The sequence below is a fragment of the Aulonocara stuartgranti genome (genome assembly GCF_965226115.1).
Source record: "Aulonocara stuartgranti genome assembly, chromosome: 4".
Classification (NCBI taxonomy): domain Eukaryota; kingdom Metazoa; phylum Chordata; class Actinopteri; order Cichliformes; family Cichlidae; genus Aulonocara; species Aulonocara stuartgranti.
Genome location: NC_138942.1, coordinates 2,069,580 through 2,085,119, shown reverse-complemented (window position 1 = coordinate 2,085,119; position 15,540 = coordinate 2,069,580). Strand labels below are relative to the sequence as shown.

Sequence of the window (15,540 nt, the reverse complement as noted above, 5' to 3'; positions counted from 1 at the left end):
CAACAGAGTTACATTTTGTCAAAGGAATGTTAGGTTTCGACAGCGGAGTTTCAGTTTGGCACAGATGTGAACGGTATATTTCCCAGTGTTGTGTCATGTTTACTTGTGTTTAGAGTTTTGGCACAATGAGCGAAGTTTTGCAAAACGTGTTCAAGCAACGGACAAAAACTGTAAAATAATATCAGCTTTTCTGAACTTACACCTGACTCACTGAACATGGAGCTCAGGGGGGTCAGTAGAGCCGGCCTGACCGTCCATCTGAGCAGTGGAGCGATTCACTCATAGCTTTACACATAAAAAGGTGCCAAAGATAAAAAGTCTCTTTGATTTTGTTATGAGAGAAATTCTAATCTTTTGTCTGTTATTTAGTTTGTAAACCCTACAATAAGTTACTAATTGATATCACCAACACACAGTTACATTTGAGCTGCAGACAATCAGGGGGCCCACGCTGACCCCCGCCCACCGCTGTGTGCATCAGAACTGGAGCACAAAGCAGTGGAAGAAGGTGCCCTGATCCGATGACATCACGACGACCAGGTGCACGCTCACCTGGAAAACACCCAAAGGATCAGTTTCTAACATCTGGGTGCAGATACCTCGCGGTGGCGTCCATGCCCCGATGGGTCAGGGGGACCAACGCAATATCAGACATGTGGTTGCTGTACGTTTATCTTTAGTGTGCAGTTTCATTCAAACTGTCTCGCACTTTGTAACCATGTGTTTTGAAAAGTGATAAAAAAACATAAAGTTATTATTATAAAAGCACGGTGGGTGTCAGGTTGTGCAGCATCCTCAGAGGCCGTGGAGATGTGGACTGCTGGATGGATGGATGGAGTTTCTCTTATCTAACTTCCTGTCATTGTTGTCTTCGAGGGCTCCGCAGCGTTCTGCTGTCCAGGTAACATAAAGGTTGGTGACTCATTGCAGTGACAGGACAATGCTCTCTAAATACCCGAGTCAGTTACCAAACATACTCTCGGCTTACATGACATTTCACACCAGCCACGAGCATTGTTTCCTTCACTTGCAGCAGGTCGTCATCTCATGCGACGATGGTCCAAAAACTGCAAGTGTTAAGCTGCTCACAGGTTCACCGGTTCCTGCACAAACAGCAGAAGTCTGGAGACATGGAAACAGTTTGGTTTTATGGCGTTGGTAACGCACACAGATGAGCTGGACACTGATACTGAGGGAAGATGTGCAGGAGGAAGATGTGCAGGAGGAAGGGTCACCTGATACCTGTGTGGAAATGTCCGGAGCCAGAGGGGAGGTGGAGGCGGCGGGGACGGACTGAAAAACAAACATAAACAGAGCCGGGCGGGGGGGGAGCGGCGTTCTTGGCGGCTACAGTTTGACCTTGGCCGGGCATGCCCGGGCCTGCCTCTCAATGCTGGGAGGGAGCCTCACTAAAGCCAGCTGCAGGACTTGGACGGCCTCAATGAGAGCAGGAAATACCACCCCGGGCAAACAAGGGCGTAGCACCCTCCCTCCACCTCGCTCCGTCTTTTAATGACGCCTTTCTTTTTCCATTTCTCAGCAGTCATCGAGCTTGGCACGCTGCACAAGCACCACAGATGCTCTTCTCTCGTTCCCGCTCCTCACTCGCTGCTTTCCAATCTTTAATTTGATTTCTTTATTTCTTTGTTCGCCTCACAGCAGAGGGAAAGCTTTCAAACGCTGCTGCTTTGCATATCTTAGACTCTGCCCTCAATAGGTGAGCTGCCGAGGCGACGACACCCCGGTCAGCCTCGGACCCCTTCGCTGCTCACACAGTCGGGGTTTACTGCACCGGTCTGAAGTCCGTCCATTCCCCCCCAGCAAAGAGGCTTCTCTGGATGCATCACAGGCTGAGTTGATGAGAGTGGACGTGGGACAGAGCGAGAAGCTGGCCCTCCACGGCGTTTCCCAAACAGCTCACAGTCGGATGTTTCTGGCAGCGCTCTTTAGCATCCAGCTCTTTATCCCGATGCTATCAGTTGGACCTTTTTAAAGGGAGCTGGCCGATCTTGGATTTCACACAGCAGTGAGCTTCATCACCGTCCTGTGAAACCGAAGAAAGGTCTGGCTCCGTTTGCAGGCCTGCAGCCTTTCAAAGATCCTTTCACACACCAGGCTTGGTGTCTGATGCAGCATCCCCAACACGTTTACACCTGATCTCGTTTTTACAATGAATTCATTCGTGTTTCTTCACGTACTCAGTTAATGAAGCAATGAAGCACTGGTAGCTGCCACATAGCACCGTTTTGTGCTGGATGTGGCTCGTCGGCCTTTAATGAACTGAACGAGGAAACGGGCCAGTGTTGGCCAGTGCTTCACTTTTATTTAGAGTAATTGATCGCCAACAGGATAAAGATGGCCCCGCCCCTCCCCGTGCATGGCTCTGTTGGAGGTTTCTTCCTGTTAAAACAGAGTTTTTCTGTCCTACTGTCGCCCGTTCTTGCTAACAGGGGGATTTGGCACTATAAAATAAAACTGAACTGAATCAAATTGAGAATATGATGAGGTTAAATTCGTGCAGAGTCAGTCTTCAGCCCTCTGTGGTGAAACGCTGACTGATGCAGATCATTGGATGAAGCTGGCCTTTCGAGACATTTTTAGAATATGTTTTTGAAGTTATGAAGAAGAAGGACCGACACTGTCCAACGTCACTGTTCAAAGCTCTACGAGACACAGACACCCACTGGACACCTTGCTAGAATCCGACCTCCTGCTGAAAACATTTCCTCAGAGATTTTGGTCCATGGTGACATCATCACACAGCTGCTGCAGATGTGTCGTCTGCATCCACGATGAGACTCTCCCGTTCCATCTTAAAGGTGCGCTGTTAGACTGAGATCTGAGTACTGTGAACTCATCGTCATGTTTCAGAAACCAGTTTGAGATGATGACAAAGACCCTGCCCGTCACTGTGACTTGATTAACAGCCTAAATTGATCTGAGGTCAGAAAAAGTTATGCTGACCTCACAGTTGGGAAGCAAAAACATCCAGTTTTCCTTTAACTTAGCTGTGGACTTTTTCTTCCTCCTTTCCCGGATCTTCCCAAAATTAAGCCACAAGCGACATTTAGTTCCAGGTTTGGTTTAATATGTGATCTAATAACGTCTGCGGTCCTGGAATGATTGACTCGAGGAAAGCTAAACTGACAGTTCAGCTCCTATACAGTTTCACTGCAGGCCTCCGCCAGCCTGCAGCCAATCAGGAGGGAGTTACGGCCTCCCCTTCAAATCTGTTCAGCATGTATCTGCACGTCCGCTGCCGCCTGCCCGTTATCGTGATGTTAAAGTCGCCTTTACAGCTGGGTGAGCTGAGGAGGGGGGCGGGCTGCTGTGTTTGTGTGGGGTGATCTTTACACCCCCCGCCGGGGATCAGACAAACACTTATTAACTGAGAGGAATGCAAACAGACGCAGGACAGCAGCACGGAGGGCCGGGGGGAGTAAAAGGGGAAAGGGAGAGTGAAGACTCCTCCTCCTCCTCCCACATTTACTCCTTGTAAACCACCTGCTGATCAGGAGAAGCCTCCAGAGTTTTCCAGAGGAATGCAGTTTCAGTGAAAGACGAGACAAACAAGTATTCAGGCCTTTAAAAAGTCTGAATATTCAAACTGATGCTGTTCCAACATTAAATACCCCTAAAATCTTACTCCAGGCATCCGTCGGTCTAAAAACAAGACCAAGTAATCTGTTAGTGAATGAATTTACCTGAAAACAGCTGCAGAAATATAGAACAGTATATTCTTACACCTGCATAAAAGTGTGATGGTGTGTTTATTTCACACAAATCCTGAATTAAGAAACTGATCTGGAACTCCAAATGAACAATCTGAAAAGAAAAGATCTGAAAACACTGAAATAATTTAAATAACTTGTGATTTCAGTTTGATGCAAACTTCTAAATATAATAAGAAGAAAATCTGATTATTACAGACAAAGCAAATAAAGTAATTTAAAGAAGGAACATAAAATTCCTGCCTACTTCCTGCTTTGAAGCTTTGAATCTACATATTTGCTGACACCATGTTGGATTTTTGGATCCAGAAATGACCAAAAATCCTTGAACTTCACTCACAAACCTGGAGCTCAGCTTTGTTTGTCTGTTGCTACAGTAACCTCACATAGTATTGGTCACATGATGCCATTGTGGCTCCAACAGCACAAACACGGTCCAGAGGTCCAGTTCAGGTGAAGCTAGCAGCTACAGCCACCTGTCAGTCACAGAGGCCACGCCCCTGATGATGCAAACAGTTTGTGTATCAGGCTGTAAACATGTTTAGTTCTGCTGTAAAGTTTTAACATGGGAGTCTATGGGGACTGACTCACTGCTGCCTCTGCTGGACATCAGAGGAACTGCAGGCTCATTGTTAAGCCTCTGAGGTTGCTGCCTCTGATCGTCCCGTAATAATAATCATAATATTACAGTTTAAAGCACCGAAGCAACCGGTTGAAGCACAGTGAGACTCAGAGATCATTGAAAGCAGCGCTGAATCGTCCGCAAACACACGTTGAGGGTTGTTGGGAAAAGTTAGAATCCATTAGCAAACAAAGATACGACACCTGACGTCCCGAGCGCCTCTCGCGCAGTCAGATCCTCCGGCACTGACCTGCTAAAGCTGTGGTCATTAGTTCTCCTTCAGCAGCCACCCTGACCCACGACGTCCAGATGTTTACGAAGCTCTGGACCAGCCGGTCAGGATTTCACATTTTCTGATGGACAAAGTTCAATGATGTGAAGATGAGTTTTTATCAGCCTCGCTCAGTTTTTCACCCACAGATTAATAAACACGTTGGAGTATGTTAGTCTTGATTTTTCACACAGAACAGATTCAACAGATTCCTCATTAAATATCAGAATCAGAATACTTTATTGATCCCTGGGGGAAATTATTTTTTGTTACAGTGCTCCATTTTAAACCAACATTAAGACAAGACAGACAATACGCTAACTAAGAATAGTACAATATATACATATATATACATACATACATACATAAGTCACTTATAAATAAATATTTGGAAAAGAAACATGTGTAGCTGTAGCAGCAAACAGTGTGTTAAGTGGATGCGTTGTACAGGGAGATGGCCACAGGCAGGAATGATTTCCTGTGTCGTTCAGTGGTGCTTTTCGGTAATCTCAGTCTCTCACTGAACGAGCTCCTGTGACTGACCAGCATGTCATGGAGTGGGTGGGAGGTGTTATCCAACATTGTCTTTATCTTGGACAGCATCCGCCTCTCCGACACCACCTTGAGGGAGTCCAGCTCCATCCCCACAACATTGCTGGCCTTACGGATCAGTTTATTAAGTCTGTTGGCATCTGCGACCCTCAGCCTGCTCCCCCAGCATGCAACAGCATAGAGGATCGCACTGGCCACCACAGACTCATAGAAAATCCTCAGCATTTTCTGGCAGATGTTGAAGGACCTCAGTCGCCTCAAAAAATAGAGACGACTCTGGCCCTTCCTGTAAAGTGCTGTGGTGTTTTTAGCCCAGTCCAGTTTATTGTCAATGTGTACTCCAAGGTATTTATAGTCCTCCACAATGTCAACACTGACCCCCTGGATTGAAACAGGGGTCAAGTGTTTCCTGGTCTTCCTGAAGTCCACGATCAATATGACAGAAATATGACAGATGTTCAACGTCCTCTCAGACTTTTGGACCTTTAGTGTGTTTTTATTGTGTTACTGTGAATCACATCAGAGGAGGACGGCGCAAAGAAACGTCACAGAGACGTTTTACTGCTTACGAATAATCTCACGTTCATCTTTGTGTACTTTTAGTCATAATTGAATCAACTGTGTTTTCCCCACGTTATTCTAAACTTCTCTGTGGATATAAAAGAAATATGAGGAGAAGAAGAAAGTATTAAGTTATTTAAAACTGTGTTTGGAAACTTTCACAGTAATTTGTGTTGTAGCCTGAGCTGTGTTTGCACTCGGACTAAACGTTGGTTCCTCATCTTTTAGTTCCCATCTTCTGCTGCGCCGTCCTTTGTTCTGCTCCTTTGCTCCACGTGAGCAGCGCCGCTGACCTTTCGCCGTGACCTTGCTTGGCACTCTTTCCGCCCCTCTGTGTTTTAGTCACTCGGCGTCCTCGGGGCGTGTTTTGCAAGTCAACAATTCACATAAAGCAGGACACAAATGGCCGATTTTCTTCAGTTCCTTAAAAACCAGAGGATTAAGGAATCAGGGATGCTGAAAGGCCGCCACACAGCCCTCGGACTCGGGAGTTAAGCGGCTGTGAATGAGATGTGGCGACTCCAAAACAAAAGCTACTGTGTCACTCAGACGGGAACGCTGACATCACGGCTCACAAAAGACGGAGGCTGTAAAACACCACCTCCGAGGGCTTCTTCTGGGCTTTTTTTTCTCTGTTTGAGCCAATCAAATATCCACGAGCGCTGCTGCCAAGTCCTCTCTCCAAGCAAACAGAGCCGAGAGCACGGCTACATTTTGATCCATATTGGTGGTAAAATATAGGCTCTCTGTCTCCTCGTGGGTGGCCCGGTTTGGCCAGAGGACACAGGCCTGCAGATTCTCGTAGTGGTCTCCATGGGGATGAGCAGGACGTGGGGAGGTATCTGGCTTACTGGAAACGTGGTTTATTGTTGACTTTCAGGAATGAGGAGGGGGCCGCTGCTCTGACGGCGGGGGTGGCACATCCCGGTGGAGTGAACGCTCACACAGTCAGGCCTCACTTAGACTCTGGACGGGTTTCTGTGGACAGATGTGGCCCAAACACCAGCACACACCAAACATCTGCAAAGTGGATGTGACGCTGAGCCACATGCAGACTGTATATAAAAGATGGATGCAGGTTTTTAGTGAGTCTCATTCTGCTCTCAGGTGTTTGCTTTGTCAGCCGCTCGCTGTCATGTTTGTATTTTCAGTGTCACACTGAGCTCATCCGTCAGTCCTGTTTCTTCTGTGCTGCTGAATTAATTTTAACTCAGAGCATTGTTGCAAAATCGTCCCTCTCGTTTCAGTCCATGAATGAAACGAAGGATCGCGCTAACATGTTAAAACCTGCAGAATTTCACAGCTTTTGAGTAAAAAGCAGAAAAAGGATCCTGAGAAAGCAGATGAGTCAAATCTGTCATTTTTCACCCTTCAACACCAACCGTCATCCGTCCACTTCCTGACTGAGCAGGTTTTCCATGTATGGATTCTTCTTTTCCTCCACGATGCTGTGGGAATATCCCAGTATGACACCGCTGGGATTCATTGAGCTCGGATTGCAAAGGAGTGGGTCAGAGAGCGTGGATCGGTCACGACATAGTTCAGCCTTTCACCTTGTGAGAACCTCTGGGATGACATGATGTCATGGTTAACGTGTTTGGAGTGTGTATGAGTGGGTGTGAAAGGTTTCACAGTGTGAGTGTGTTGAGGTGTGGGTTTGTAGGGTGTGTATGTATATGTGGTAGACATGTGTTCATGCAGCTTTTATAAACAAACACACAAACATCCTGACAGTCCTTCTGAGTTAAAGGCAATAAAAATGTACAACATAAGAGACGCTTTTAAATATTTTACTTTTGGTTGTGACACAGTGACGTCAGAGGAAGAGCAGCTCACAGAGCCGACGCCGAGGAGCTACACGCTGTGTCCCAGCGCCCTCTGCTGGGCATGTCAGGAAGTGACGTAAAGCTATTTCTTTTGTAACCTGCAGTCAGCGGGTGTTGTGTTGGGCTTGTATTCAAATAAAGACACGATCTTTATAACTCAGTGCTCTCAGTATAATCGATCCACTGCAGTTCTGTAAAAATACATTTCTGCTGCCCTCTTTGGCCACATCTGTGCTGGAAAACTGATTTTTAACGTCACTGAATTATTTTCTCAATAAATTAAATTTTATTCGATTTTTAATTTATTTTGTATTTTTATTTTATGAAGAAGCCACGTTGCAAACACTGCGTACGGAATCCAGCCCGAAAGTTGTTCCTGCATCAAAATGACGTGAATTCATTTACAGCGGACAAAACTCTTTACGACACTTAAACCGAGCCAGCCTCTGGCGCCGGCGATGTGTACCTAATAAAGTGTCGGAAGACTGTGAGCAGTAAATATTTTGCAGCCGTTTTTTCCTGCAGTCATTAAAGGAAACATGGCTCCACTGTTCCTGTTAAACGTCTGAGAACAAACGCGCTTTGTCACCTCCAACATTTACAGATATTTTAAACGAACTGAAGCTTTTCGTGACGTGAAACTTGTTTTTCTGTGCTGATCGTGGAAAACTTTGGCATGTGTCAGCAAACCGCAGCTGCTCTCGTCCTGTTTTGATCAGCTGACCTGCCTCGGTCACATGACTCGGTCCTCTTCCTCTGCTCGGCTCCTCTGAGCACCAGCGCGATCACACACCTTAAAGCGCCGCTGGATCACAGCTGCAGGGCAGGTGGAGGCACCGCGGGTGGAGGCGCCGCAGAACTCCGTGTGAAAAACGCAGTTTTAGGTTTCGGCTCTGTGGCGGCTGGAAGAGATCAGCCTGTGTTCAAACAAGAGTCCCACTGAGGGTTTGACGGAGGCCGAGACGGAGGCGTGTTTCTGGGGTTTCACCACTTTGTGTGTCACGGTAGGTAAAGAGGAGAAAAGTGAGGACGAGTTAAATTTTAAATACATTTAAAAGCAGAGTCGGGGTAGAGTCATGGAGCTGACTACAGACAGGCAGATAAGAATAGTTTGGCTTATCTCAGGATGTTTCACAGAGACCATAAACAAGATCAGAGGTCAAAGTCAGCGGCTGCACCCACAGCAATAAGATCAGACCCTCATTACATCCTGCAGCTGCGCCTCACCTCACCTGCATGTTACAAACTTCTGCTTCTGCTTTGGTTTTCCATCGCAAGCTTGAAGCACGTCCTGCTCCTAATTCCTGTCATGCTGGACTCAACTAGGGCAGCTTTGCATGATTCACAGTTCATAATAATCCTCCTTTAGCTGGTTACTTTTTGTGAACTGTAAAGTTTGCGTCTCCACCTGAGATGCCTGTGTCAGGGGAAAACTGATAAACCGGAATAAGTGTGCTCGCACTGTAAGAAGCTGTGGTCGTGTTTAACATGAACATCGAAAGATTTGTGACAGAAAACGGTTTGATTTGTTCTGCTGTGTTTCCCAGTCGTCTGTGGCTGAGCGGGCGGTGTTTGCGGTGTCCGCCTCACCTGCTGAGAGGACACAACAACCAAAAGCATGCCGTCCAACAAATCGGTGTCAGACGCTCCCATCACTCAGTTCATCAACTGCAGGATCCTGAGGGACAACGAGCTGCAGAGGTACGACACACAAAACAACACTGCAAAGAGAGCCGGTCTGAGCCAGGAAACCCAGCTTCAACTATTCTGCTGAGACGAGCGCTCAGAGCTCCTGACAGCAGTATACTCAGAGCGCCGGGTCGCAGCTCGTGGGAGTGTTTGGGGTTTTGAGCCTTTGCAGCTCAGATAAATTCAAACTTGTGCGTCCAGTTTTGATTTGATGAAGTCATTAATGATGTATGCTGTACCATGGACCAGGATGTCGTGACTGTGGTGTGTGTGTGTGTGTGTGTGTGTGTGTGTGTGTGTGTGTGTGTGTGTGTGTGTGTGCGCGCGCGCAGAGAGGACCTGTGGGTGCGTGAGGGGAGGATTTTAGACCCAGAGAAGCTGTTCTTCGATGAGCAGGGATACGCTGACAAACGTGTGGACTGTGGGGGCAGCATCATCGCGCCGGGCTTTATAGACGTCCAGATCAACGGTACACACACACCCACAGACACACACCTTTGCATGTGTTTCAGAAGCTGCGCTGCTGCAGTAACTTTGATACCTGGTCAGACGACGTGCTGGAACAAAGATGACAGAACTGCACAGCTTCAAACTCTTCTTAATGTTCAGTCTCTGGAGTTGAAGGTGGTGTCAGTGGCATCTGAGCTGACGCTGCAGTTTTTCAGAGTCATAGAGAGCATTGTTGCTGCTGAGGGGGCGGGGCTAGTTTACCCAGAGGGGAGTAACGGCTCGTCTTCCTGCTGCAGGAGGTTACGGCATCGACTTCTCGCAGGCGTCTGAGGACGTCAGCGATGGAGTTTCGTTTGTGGCCAAAAAGATCCTCGAGCACGGCGTGACGTCCTTCTGCCCGACTCTGGTCACCTCCCCTCCCGAAGTTTACCACAAGGTCACTGCTTCATTTTTATCAGTTCAAGTTTAGACGCGCTCGCGTGTTCAGGGGTTCCTAGTCTCTCCTTCAAAGTCATCTTCTGGAGCATCTCTGGACAGCTTCTTCCAGGCCAGCTTCTGCTTTCAGTTCCTTCACTGGAAGGTTCTGCTGCACCGCCTCCACCCGCCATCTAAAACCAAACCTGGAAACAACCAGGACGGAGCAGGGAGAGCACTGAGAGTTAAACTAAAACTGGAGATCAGGGTTGGAGGCAGCAGCACTGGAAGGTTCAGAGGTGCATCTGAAGCTGATGAAGTGAAGGCAGGTGTGAGTCGTGCATCTCCCTGAACACGCTGAGCATTTACACGTCGGGGCGCTAACGATCGGTGACGTGAAGCTTCTACGTGTAAAATCACAGCATCATCAAAATGTGTGTTCCAGGTTCTGCCTCAGGTCAAAGTTCATGATGGAGGACCACATGGAGCTGGAGTTCTCGGTGAGGTTTTACAGATGCTGTTGGTGAATGTTTGTTGTGTTCTTTGTTTATCCTCATTGATCAGAAGCTGCAGACGTGTTTGCGTAAACGATCACGCTGCAGCGGTACACGAGCGCCGACCGCGGCCGAAAATGGTGTCTGTTTCACTTCCTGTAAACTTCCGTGTGCAGGTTTTCACCTGGAGGGTCCGTTCATCAGCGCCGAGAAGAAAGGAGCCCACCCGGAGAAATACCTCCGCACCTTCAAGTCCGGAGGCCTCGAGCACCTGATGGAGGTCTACGGCAGCCTGGACGACGTTGCCATAGTGACGCTTGCTCCTGAGCTGCCCGGCAGCCAATCGGTGGTGAGGGAGCTGAGCCAGAGGGGCATCACTGTGTCTTTGGGTGAGCATCGTGTAGTCACGGCAACGATTATACAGCAAAGTGATGATGATGTAAATAATAAAACACGAAAGTTTCATTTTCAGTTTTATTTACATCATTTTTTCTGTTTCTGTAATATTTGACATTTTATTTCTTAATTTGTCTTTTTTTGCATCCTTGTATTTTTTAAAATATGATTTTATTTATTTTAGATTATTTTTATTTTCTTTAAACATTTATTATTTTTGAGTTTTTTTAAAATTAAAAAAATCACATTTTTAATTTATTATTTTATTTATTTTCATTTTTAGGTGTTTTTTATTGTTTGCATTATTTATTTTAAGTGTGCTTTTATTTTGTAGATTCTTTTTAAAGATAACTTTCTAAAATGTTATTATCCTTTTTTCATTTCCATATTATTATTCAATCCTTGTTTACTTATACACTTTTCTCGTGTGCTTGTATTTTTTATTTTAATGATTGATTTCATTTTTAGTTCCTGTTTCTGTTGAAATCGTGTTCCGGTTCGGTGCTGTGCGCGGTGTTAGCGTGGGCCTGTCAGTCCTCTGTAGAGCACCTGGAGCTGCTGTAATCGTCTGAGAGCGCTGATGTGAACAAAGTTTGCTCGACTGGTTCTTGCAGGTCACTCGGCGGCCGACCTGTCGCAGGCCGAGGAGGCGGTGCAGCAGGGCGCGTCCTTCATCACTCACCTGTTCAACGCCATGCTGCCTGTGAGTCCCAGCTGCTGCTCGTCTCTGAGTCAGTTTCTGTTCAGCCCGGTCGGTTTCACGCTCTCAGTAATCCTTCTGTGTCTGCTGTGGTCCAGTTCCACCATCGTGACCCGGGCATAGTGGGTCTGCTGACCAGCGACAGGATCCCCGCAGGCAGGGCGGTTTATTACGGCATGATCGCTGATGGCATCCACACCAACCCTGCAGCCCTGCGCATCGCTCACAGAGCTCACCCGTCAGGTCTGCCCGAGGTTTCTATTTCAGATCAGCAGCCAAAAGCACGAAAATCTCCCCAAATCTATTCCTAAATGTGTCAGAATTTTCTTATTTTGGTTCCAGAGGTTGGTAAAAGTCTGCAAACGTGTTTAAACGTGTGGCATCACCTGGGAGTAGATGGATTTTGGACTTTCCCGTGTCTTGTGTGCTTCATACTTTCAGGTCTGGTGCTGGTGACGGACGCCATCACCGCGATGGGTCTTCCTCCCGGCCGTCACACTCTTGGCCAGCAGGTCATCGAGATCCAGGGTCTCCACGCCTACGTGGCAGGTCTGATGCTCTTCAGACGTTATTAGCTAACAGGCCCGTGGTTTCCTGAGCGATGCTGCAGAAAGGAGCAAACGCATAACTAGAACCAGAGATCGGAGAAGTCAAATAAATCGTTCTCGCGACGGTTTCATGTGTAAAACTCTGTAACGTCACTCTTTATGTGTTCAGGCACCAAGACTTTGAGTGGCAGCATCGCCACGATGGACATGTGTGTGCGCCACTTCAAGCAGGTCTCAGGTCAGTTTGTGTTACTTTAATGACTAAAACCAGGAAGTAGAATAATAATGAGCAGTGGCGCGCTGCCTCATGTAAACTCCAGCAGGTGAGACCCGGTTGCTGTGGCGATGCAGGTCAGATCATCATTGCTCTCCACTTCCTGTTCTGTCCTCCAGGCTGCAGTGTCCAGGAGGCTCTGGAAGCTGCCTCCCTGCATCCGGCTCAGCTTCTGGGAATCAGCCCCAAAAAGGGAAAGCTGGACTACGGCTCCGACGCAGGTCAGAGCCGACTGCATCTTTATTTCTGCCTCCCTGCTGTTAGAGCTGCTGTAGTTCCTCCTTTGTGTCCTCAGCGTTTTCTTGGGTGTTAATTTGGACTTTTTTCATGGTGGGGGGGGGGGGGGCTGTATAACAGTTGACCAAAGCCTGCAGTTCCTCTAGTGTCCAGCAGAGGCTCCAGCCAGTCTCCATAGACTCCCATGTTAAGCTTTACAGCAGAAATAAACACGTTTACAGCCAAACTGCTTCGAGAACTTCGAACTCGCTCTGTTTCAGATTTACAATAAAAGTTTTAATAAGAGTAAATAAAAAAACCATATGAATGTTGGGTGAATGTTTAGCCTCCATCTTGCACATTGTCAGTTGTGCAGCGCTTCAAAGGTCAACGGCGTTGGATTAAAGTTTAACGGCTGTAGCCGTGAGGTTCTCTGGGATCGCGCCGCCGCGCTCTGACCTTTCCTGGAGTTCATGTGCTTTCCTTTAAGTGAGGCCAGCGGCTCGATTCAGGCTGAATTTGTGAGACTTACAGTTTAACTGATCCTTCAAAGCATCGATGTTCGTCCAGATGTTCAGGAGGAAACCGTCTGCGACTGACAGAACTCCAACTTTCCACCGTCTTCTGATTCTTTTCTCTCAGCAGCGCTGCCTCCTGTCTTTCTTACACTCTGCACTATTTTGTTTTATAGACCTCGTTCTGCTCGATGAGGGCCTCAACGTCAAAGCCACTTATATTTCTGGAGAGGAGGTTTGGAGAAAAGGACAGTAGGAGATGAAGAAGGAAACTGGACCGCCTGTGCCTTTGTACATGATCGACATGTCGGGGTTTTAATGGACTGCCTGAGTGCACCAGGCACTGCCGGAAAACTGGACCAGAGTGAAATATTTCTGCATTATTAGTTTATTAAATGTCAGATGATGTGGAAAATGTTTTCCTGCTTTTCAAACTACCAAAGATTTCTGTTTATTACCCTGAAAGTCAGCGTGCTCATTGATCGTGTGTTGCTGAAAGTCTGTTGTGTTAAAGCAGCTGTATGACCTCTGCAGGGTCAGGGGTCACAGTGGATGTCACTGCACACCCTCAGTTTCTGTAAGCGTCTCTTTTTCTTTGTTGCAAATTTTACTGACACCATCAACAGAGTGCGGACAGACTGCTGCTGGTGTGGCAGCAGATTGTCTCATCGTGAGAGGGTCTGGTGGTCTCTGGTTTGAACGTTTTCAGCCTTTAAAAGAAGAAATAGTCACATCGTGGACTCATAACTGTCCGCGTGAGACCGACCTGGTGACAGGCTGTTCAGGAACTCAAAAGTAAGGGTGGGAAACTCCTGCTCAAGAAACTTTGTCATGAATCGCTCTCACGGGTGAAATGCTGCCCCCTGGCGGTGAAAGGTATAGTTAAAGGATAGTGAGAACCTCTTTACCCCTCAGGTGTCCACGAGGGTAACCCTCGTTTCTCTTTCCTGATCTGAACAGAAAGAGAAAAACCTGGAAATGAATCTGATGGTCGTCAAATCTGAGACAGATCGACAGACGCTGGCAGAGTTCAGGCTGTGCTCGCTTTAACCTTTGTGACACCAGACAGATCTGAGAGTACAAAAACTGTAACAAGCTGAGTGTTTACAGCAGGGTGAGCCTGAGCTCACTCAGATTATTCGTACACACTCAGAGCTCACAATTAGAAACACCGGACATGTTTAATCTGAAAATCCAGCACAGGAACAGGAGGGACGGTGGAAAGGACAGTCCAGTTTAATAATGACACAGTATGTAGGCTCAAACAGACACGATGTCCTTTGCAGTAACAGTGTGTGTGTGTGTGTGTGTGTGTGTGTGTGTGTGTGTGTGTGTGTGTGTGTGTGTATAAAGTAAAAGTCCTGCTTTCATTCAGTGAAAGTAAAAAAATTGTAAAAATACCGAGAGACACTAAGCAGCACAGATAAATACAAACTGATGACAGACTAATCTTCCATCTTGTAGTTTTTTAAAATTCTAATATTGGTGAAAATTTTCAGGGGAAAGGTTTAAAGCAAAGTCTCAATAAACGTAATTTTTCCTTTGATTCCAGTTTTATTTTTATTTAAATGTTTTTTTTAGTTTGGATGATCACAGTGTGACGTGATTTACCTGAAGCACCAATGATCGAGCAGGATCAGGTGATCAGGGACAGAAACATAACTCACATTTTACTGATTTTGCGCATGAGTGGTAAAACTTCTCAGCGCGTGTAAAAACCTCTGTGTCCTGAAGTTACGTTTCCACGCTATGATTCAAATTTAGCGCCGAGTTACACAGGAAGCATCAGTGATTCATAAAAACTAAACTTTGATTGTCAGTGTTTCCGTGCCGGTGGGAGCTGACGAGGCTGATCACATTTCAGCGAGATTTACGGCGGAGGCTGGTGCGCGAGAGCTGGACCGGTTCATCCTCCAGGACAGCACTGCGGGAGGAGACGGTCATCTTCCCGGAGAAGAGGCGCCATGCCCCGGCTGGCTGGCTCGGTCGGTGTCCTGTCCTGAAAACGTCCCCGCAGAATACAACCGTCCACGAGCCAGAGCGAAATAAAGAGGAAGTCACTTTCAAAATAAAAGCTCAGACACATTTTGTTTTAACAACAAATATACATAGTAATGTAGTTATAGAAGGGTATGAAAAATTTCACAACTTGCAGTATCTTTTACAAGTCATGCATACAAATACAAGTACGTAAACAAAAAAGTATACTTTAAGAGAAAACAAACAAAATAAGCGATTAAAAAAGAAAGAGGTGCTCAAGGTATAAACAAACAACATATAA

The 15,540-nt window shown here is 46.7% G+C and overlaps 1 protein-coding gene across 1 annotated transcript; it reads left to right on the top strand.

Moving 5' to 3' along the window:
* The first annotated feature begins 8,026 nt into the window (after positions 1-8,026).
* amdhd2 (amidohydrolase domain containing 2) lies at positions 8,027-14,805 on the top strand. Its single transcript, XM_082531741.1, has 12 exons — positions 8,027-8,567; positions 9,111-9,264; positions 9,585-9,721; positions 9,999-10,138; positions 10,562-10,616; positions 10,787-10,999; positions 11,621-11,709; positions 11,805-11,949; positions 12,148-12,255; positions 12,424-12,492; positions 12,648-12,749; positions 13,436-14,805. Exons 2-12 carry the CDS (start codon positions 9,182-9,184, stop codon positions 13,513-13,515), a joined length of 1,221 nt encoding a protein of 406 aa, XP_082387867.1. The 5' UTR covers positions 8,027-8,567; positions 9,111-9,181; the 3' UTR covers positions 13,516-14,805.
* The last annotated feature ends 735 nt before the right edge of the window (positions 14,806-15,540 follow it).

Bases quoted from the DNA above. Each gene is read 5' to 3' on its own strand.
- amdhd2 (XM_082531741.1), top strand. From the start codon at position 9,182: ATGCCGTCCAACAAATCGGTGTCAGACGCTCCCATCACTCAGTTCATC. The intron at 10,617-10,786 runs GTGAGGTTTTAC...TTCCGTGTGCAG, and splicing joins ACATGGAGCTGGAGTTCTCG to GTTTTCACCTGGAGGGTCCG. The intron at 12,750-13,435 runs GTCAGAGCCGAC...TTTGTTTTATAG, and splicing joins GGACTACGGCTCCGACGCAG to ACCTCGTTCTGCTCGATGAG.